This window comes from Montipora capricornis, chromosome 10 (genome assembly GCF_036669925.1).
Source record: "Montipora capricornis isolate CH-2021 chromosome 10, ASM3666992v2, whole genome shotgun sequence".
NCBI lineage: Eukaryota > Metazoa > Cnidaria > Anthozoa > Scleractinia > Acroporidae > Montipora > Montipora capricornis.
The window spans coordinates 37,134,762-37,142,627 of NC_090892.1; the positions used below are offsets into that span (position 1 = coordinate 37,134,762).

Genomic DNA, 7,866 nt, shown 5'->3' on the forward strand with positions numbered 1-7,866 from the left:
GAAATGAAAAGAAAAGCAAGATTTCTCTGTCATCTACCGCATTCTCGTTGCTCGTGCATTCATCCATCTGTATTTTTGGTTTCTTACATCAAAGTTTACAGCTTTGGGTTCCCCCTTCGTACTCCATTTTGTTTGTTGGCAGTTGTCGTACTCAGATTTCTCTCACCTTATTCTTTGCCGCCATTTTGAAAAAAATTGCATATTTGTCCATCCTCGATGGACAAATCTTGATCACGTGATCTGCTGTGTGCCAGGGTCTTCTCAAGACCCGCCGCCATATTGAAAGCCGAGAATACCCTGGGAACGAGGTTGCTCTTGCAGTTTCTTTTCTATTGACATTTCCGTGGCTTATGAAGCGGTGAACTCACATCGAGAGGAGCGGTTAACCCAAACAAAAGCGAACACAGTAGCCCCGGAGGTTCATTGTTTCTATGATCCCCTTCAAATTAATGAGCAAGCCTCTATTCCCTGCAGAGGACAGCCCTCGCATATATCAACCAATGAAATTCGTACCGTTCCTGCTTATTTGTATAATCATACGCAACACGACAGACCAAAGATATTTCATCAACTGTAAGTAAATGTCGCGAGAACAATAGGCATTCTGCGCGATGAGTTCTATCGAAATTTCAAATTTAAAGGGCCTTACAGTGGGCCGTACTTTAGAATACGGCCTGCAAAATCAGCCAATCATAGCAGGTGTACTATCTGAGAGATATACAGTTAATAAAACATAATATTTTAAACATCCCTTTATGATCACAATGGTATAATTTCTTGTGACCCTCTCTCTTTGCTGTCTATTTTTTTTTATGGCCTTTCCTTTCAAAGAGCAAAAAAACTGACCTTCCCCTGTTTTCCACCGCCCCTCCCACCTGATAAATTCTGACAAGTCCCTTAGCATTCAATTAATTATGTATATTTTAGGTTAAGCTTATTAAAATATTAGCGTTGATAAAAGGTATATTCTTGATCACGGTGTCATGATGATGACCAAACGTGGCGGTAAACCCGTCCTGAAAAGGGATTTGAACGTAAAAGGCGAAAAAAAAGGCTACCAAATTAAAATCAAGATATGAGAAGGTGGCGACTTAACGAGCCATTCAAATTTCGTATCATTCATTTATCTTTTTTTCTTTTTTTTTTTACGAAAGGATGGATGCTGTTGCAATAGAAGAAAGTTCGTCAAAAAGCACGAAAGCGCAAGTTGAGTTTAAATCTTTTACGGTCAGAAAGCGAAATCCAAAAAAATGTAACAGGTGCGGGAAAAGTGTAATCAATCTCAGCCGACATCAAAAGGAAGTCCATGGCATGACTAAAATTACAAGAAAACTTCATGATTACGTTTCTGGAAAGAAGAAGAAGCCAAAGGGCCGGGTAAAGTTTTGCCCGTTGTCTCCATGCAAGAGAAACAAAACTCCAATTTTCCAGTTACACAAGCACCTCCAGACGTCGATACACGGCCTGACTCCTGGGACCCCTAAGTACATCAAAACTTTAAACAAAGCGCCAAGAGCGTCCTTAGAGGCCTTAGATTCTTACCTTAAGACGCAGAAAGAAAGAAGAAGGGAGGCAAGAAAAAGACGAAAGAGGAGGGACGAAAATAGTCCTAGCGAAGAGGAGGTTGAAGACATAGTTAATGAGAGTTCAGAAGAAAGATGTCAGTGGGAATGTCGCGATGCTAGGAACGTACCATATGAAACAAGTAGCTCTTGCCTACGGATGCGGAAAGAAGGAAGGAAAGACAGAAACAGTAGAAAGCAGAAGAGGGGCGAAAATAGTCTTAGCGAGGAGGAAGTTGAAGACACATTTAATGAGAGTGTAGAAGAAAGATGTCCGTGGGAATGTCAAAATGCTGTGAACGTACCATACGAAGCAAGTAGCTCTTGCCTACAGATGCGGAAAGAAGGAAGGAAAGACAGAAACAGTAGAAAGCAGAAGAGGGGCGAAAATAGTCTTAGCGACGAGGAAGTTGAAGACACATTTAATGAGAGTGTAGAAGAAAGATGTCCGTGGGAATGTCAAAATGCTGAGAACGTACCATGTGAAGAAAGTGCCTCGTACCTAAAGATGCAGGAAGATAGAAGGAAAGACAAAAAAGGTAGAAAGAGACAAGAAGGAGATGACATGGCTCATATCACACAATGTCAAGATGGAGGGAAAAAAAGCGAAGCCCAAACTAGTGACGACAGCGACCAAGAGTACGAAGAACTTACCAAACGAGTCTGGAAGAAAATACAAGTTTTGAAAGGAGAGGATTTCCATAAATGTCACAGTAATAACGACTACCGGGAAACTGCGTGTGCTTTAATGGGAAGCGATGGGGGCAAAGAACACTCCCAAGAGTTACTAGCGAGCAAGTGTGCCACAACAGAAGATGATGTCATTCTCGTTTCGGACAGCGGCGACAATGAATCGGATGTCACTTACGTCCCCAGTAAGAGCTCTGCATCACTGACCACGGCCGATTCTTGTTCCTCACAAAGTTCGATTCCATCACAAGAGCCGCGAGATCTGCTTACCGGAGTAGTTGAAGCTATAGGAAAAGAAACCTGCGAGCGTGGCTCGTTCCTAGATAGAGATAAAGACTTTCCTTGGGCTGAAACTATTCGGACGTTTATAAATGAACGGGAGAAGGAAGGGTATCGTTTCCAAAGTGAAGATGAGGTCACTAGAATATTTGAGAGAGAGAGAGATGAAATTGGCGAGGACGAAATGATCATGAATATCTTGGAGTGCGACAAAAGCGATGATGACGATGCATTGGACAAAGAATGGCAACCAACTGACTGTGATGAGGTTCAAACTCATCAGGATGAAGGAAGTGACCAAACTAGTGATAAATTGCTAACAGAGTTTTACGAGTACCTAGTTGGCGTTGATGGAGGATATCGTAATGCACGAATTGCTCAACAGTACAAATCCCAAGTGCAGAGTATCATTCGCACATGTCATCTTCAATTAGCAGAATATATCCCAATAGATCACAAGCAACCAGGCTTCCCTGCCATATATTCACTACTGATTCCTGGCAAAGATGGAGTTACCGTTTTGAAGTCCTGGCTCAGCTACGCTGTTGCTAAATATCAGCCAGGAACTGTGCGCTCATACTTAATGAGCGTCCGTCTCTTTTATAAATTTCTTGCCATGGAAGATAACTATAAATCCATACCAAATGTGACCATGGACTTGCTCACGGTGCGTCGCGATCTGATGACTTCGTGGTCATCTGCGCAGAAGAAAAATGTAGTGAGGAGAAAGCTACAAAAGTATGATGAAGACTACAGGAAACTCCTCTCAAGCAAAAATTTACATCAGGTGTGCCATGGAAATCAGCTCATAAATGCAGTTAAACAACTTGCAACAACATCAGAGGAAACAGATCGTGGGGAAGACACGGACAAGATAATCAGTGACAAGACACATTGTGAAGTTCGGGACTGGCTAATGACGCGCCTTTTAATAGACAACAGTGGCAGAAGTGGTGTTATAGCAAAGATGACGACCCATGAATTCCAAGACGCCGTGTTTTATCCTGGTACAGACGAAGACCCGGCAAGGTACAGGGTTCATGTGAAAGAACACAAAACAGCGGGGGTGTATGGCTCAGCTGTTGTTTGGATCTACGACAACCTTTACCTTCTGATCGACATGTATCAAAGAACAGTAAGAAGCCAGTTTATTAAAGCAGATTCCAAAGTAGAGCAAGTGTTTGTATCCAGCAACGGCCTTGCACTGACTTCATCGCAAGTTTCCACATCTGTGCGCAGAACATTTGAACGGGAGGGTATTGAAGTGAAAGGGAGAATTTGCGCCACAACGATCAGGAAGTCCCTTGCCACAGGAATGCACGTACACATGCCCGATGAGAGAGATCACTTGGCGGCCCTAGCTCAACACAAAGTTCAGACACAGGCGACTTATTACCGAGTACATAATAAAGTCAACGAAACTGACTTGGGACGAAGAGCTGTTAAGAGACTAGTTGGTTTAAAAACAGCAAATTTCTCCTATCCAGAGAAAGATGATGATGGCGCTTTGTGGACGGACCAGGACACTGAGGATATGAAAGAACTTTTCCAACAAGAGATAAAGTCTGGGGCTATCAGAGAGCCCGAAGTCAGTGAAAAGTTACGCGGAACAAACCTGCAAGAGAGACATTCCCTGAAGGCGATCATCCTAAAACTGCGCAGAGTTAGAGAAGAGTTTACCAAAACCTTAAAGCTTCCCAGTGAGCAACTAAGCAGTAACGAGAAGGTACTGAAGTTTCTTAAAGAAGCTCAACCCGCTTTATTGACATCTGAATCGACATGTGCGTCATCAAGTGTGTCATCCCGATTTTGGAGAAAGTTTACGGATGAACAGGCCAGCCATCTAATGCATTTAACTCAAGATTTAGTCGATAACAACGTCGTGAAGAGAGAAAATGTTTGGCAGAGAGTGACGCAGGATCAAAGGGCATTGGATCTTGGTCTTATCACAGGAAAAGAAAGAGGAGAGGAAATTGAAAAAGCTAAACAACGCCTGACCGATAAAGTAAGGCAAGAGGCCAGGAAAATAAAGAGTAGGAAAAAATAAGTAACTTCCTTGTTTAAGCTGGAAAAAGCACATTTGAGAGCTTGCAAAGTATTATTTTTATGAAATCTTAAAAAAGAATTTCGTATTTGAGCAATTGGAACAGTTTTCAGTCTCTTATTCAAATTATTGCGAGTGGTGGATATGCAAGACCAAAACGGTCTTATACTTTCGAAAGTAAGAAAAATCTTCCCGATTGCAAAACGTGGAAATTTACATTGAAGATCATTAAATTTCCTTCATATGTGCTTTCTTTCCAGCAAGTCAACCGTATTCAATTAATCGAGAGTTCGTGTATTTGGTACATTGAAAATAATCACCGCGTTAGAATCAAAGATATCTTTTTTTTTAATTAAGCAACAGACCACAAGTTTCTATGGTTTATAGGCATGATAAACCACTTGGAATGTTGGAAGAACACTCGAAGAATTCGTATATCACTCACCTGCGGCTCGTGATTTACGAATTCTTCTCGTGTTCTACCAACATTCCGCATGGTTTATCATGCCTATTAACCATAGAAACTCGTGGTCTATTGCTTTTATATAATAATTCAGAAGACGCGCGATTTTTCCATGAGTTTACTGGCACGATAAAACATAGCTGATTGACTAATCAGAGTGCGCGCATTGATTTTGTTATTATATAATCTCTGATAAAGATGCCGTGTGCCGTAGTACTATCACTGTTTTAATCTAACAACTAATTTTGTATTCCAATTTTGCTTAAGCCGGCCGCACACTGGGAGAAAATAGCGCCGCGCTAATTCCACCGAGAATAATTCAAGCGTACGCAGCGCCAGTGCTGTTACCCGCACACCTAGCGCTGTTATTGTGTGGCTTACACGAAGTGTGAAAGCCAAACTCTGCCATCGTCTAAGATATTTATTTGTCACCGAGAACCTTAATTTCTCAAGCTCAATGCCGTTTGAATTCTAGGACAGAGGAGTCACAGATTGATTGTTCCCTGAAAAGAAAAACTAATACATTGATTCAGTGAGAATAAAGAAATTTTTCATGAAATCAGTCTCGATAAGAAAAAGTATTTTGTATTACTCCTGACCTACCCACTTAAACTGGATCATCATCACTAACTGCACTTTTAACCCGGAAGTGACATGAGAAGTGACGACAACAGGTTATCGTCACCAGTGCTAACTTCGTTTTCACTGTCTGCATACTAGGCAAAATTTTCTTCAGAAAAGTTCGCAGCGAAGAAAATACCAAACATCTTTGATATTGAGCGCTATTTCCGCATCAACAAAAGCGCATAAAAATTAACCCCGCACACCGGGCAAATTCTTCCCGGCAGAGTTAACGATGCGCTATTTTCGCTAAATGTGCGGGCGGCTTTAGAGTTAAATTTCTTACATGCTATGTTTAGCTAATCGCACGCGGTCAGAGTTTTCCAAATCTTCATCACTAAAGACCTAGTTAAATGTGAGGACCAATTGTGAAGTTCATTTTGTTTCAGAAAGCCGGCTGAGCTAGTCTCCGGCCACAAATCCCAATATATTTGAGCAGGCTATCACATTAATTATTGATAGGATGGGTCGGTACATTTCGCTGACCCCCAGTCCATGGACTACCCAAATGGAATACCCCAAAAATACTATTTCGAATGAGTACTGTTGATCCATGTGTAAGCAGCATCTCAAATAGTGCTTACTTAAGCCTCAAGACCCATTTTAAACGGCATTGTTCAACAGTATTTAAGTCTAAGCACCCATTTAAAAAAGGTTAGCTTTCGATTATTGTTGTGATGGCCGATTACTTCATTTAAGCTAACCTTTTTAAAATGGGTACTTAGACTTAAATACTGTTGAACAATGCTGTTTAAAATGGGCGTTGAGGCGTAAGTAAGCACTATTTCAGATGCTGCTTATTCCATTTCAAGGGCAGTCCATGGACTGGGGGTCAGCAAAATGTACCAACCCTGATAGGATACAGCGACATGTAAAATCACTGAAACATCAGGACTAAAAAACTTGGTTTCGCGGTCCATTCGAGCCACTACTTTCTCAGGCTTCTTTGCAAAGGTGTTCCGTTAAAGTGCATCTATAAACTCAAATAATTTTGGTCTGCAATATTAATCTCCCCATCAAGAGCAAAAATGTTTTACTATTCTCACCTCTGCCGAGCACTCGAAGTAGCAGTAATTTGAACCCACGACCGTATTGTGAGAGGCATGAGTCTATTCTCGAGCTTGCATCACAAACTGCTTTGCAATAGACCAAAGCCGCTAACTCAATGTTGTACTCAATTCAAACCCTTTTGCTCAATAAAATGTTTTGTTTTGTTCTCGGTATTTTAATGTCATTCAAATGTGAATGTTACATTATAATGCAAGTACAATACACAAGGAATCTTAACCCCGGGAGATTTGAATTGGGTAGAACATTGAGCTAGCCGATTTGGTCTATGCGAAATTGCTTTGAAAACAGGAATACAAAGCAGTTTGTGTCGAAGAATCGAGAATAAACCCATACCTCTCACATGACGGTCATGGGTCCAAATTACTGCTAAATCTGTCAAGTTAACGTGGCTTGCATGGCATAGAAAAAGTGAAATTCTACACGATGTAGTCAACAATGGTGACATATCTTTCCTTTGGATGGGGAAATTTAATTTGAGTTTAGGTGCACTTTAACTGTAATGATCGGCATCAGTTTAATAAAAAACTTGAATGTAAAAGCTGATAAAATATTGAGTCTAAACGTTTTCGATCAATTTGATCATCATCAGAGTGAAATAATCTGCATACGCTCAGTGTTCTTATAGATCAGGCAGTGCCAGTTATGTGATACCTGTTCCCATGGGGAACAAAGTGAGGTCCAGTGATTGCACTTGTTTGTTTAGCTCTGGACGGAAGCGTGGGATGTAAAAGGCTCAGTGGTTAAAACTTTAAACGTGAACTTGTGGTTAGTGCGTTTTCTAATGTGCTTGGCTGGCCCCGACTGCTTATTAACATGTTTCCCATATTACCTTATTACCTTCCCGATGGGAACAGGTATCACATAACTGGCACTGCCTGAACTATAAGAACACTGATCGTATGCAGATTATCTCACTCTGATGATGATCAAACTGATCGAAAACGTTTAGACTCATAATTTTAACAGCTTTTACCTTCAAGTTTTATATTTTACTTTTATTGGCGAAATGTACAATCATCAGTTTATTTCCATTGAATTACGACGAGGAACTATTAAGAAGATAAATAGGGAATAATGCCCTCCGTTTCAATTAATTAGCTTTAACTATTTTGCTTCTTAGTGAAAATAGTAAGATA

The 7,866-nt window shown here is 40.8% G+C and overlaps 1 protein-coding gene across 1 annotated transcript in view; it reads left to right on the forward strand.

The window, feature by feature from the left end:
• LOC138018730 (uncharacterized) overlaps nucleotides 1-6,249 on the forward strand; it is a 15,525-nt gene extending 9,276 nt beyond the window's left edge. Inside the window, exon 2 of the mRNA XM_068865422.1 lies at nucleotides 1,155-6,249. Coding sequence (XP_068721523.1) covers nucleotides 1,155-4,578 — 3,424 coding nt within the window. The 3' untranslated portion in view covers nucleotides 4,579-6,249. The remainder of the gene's footprint in view (nucleotides 1-1,154) is intronic.
• The last annotated feature ends 1,617 nt before the right edge of the window (nucleotides 6,250-7,866 follow it).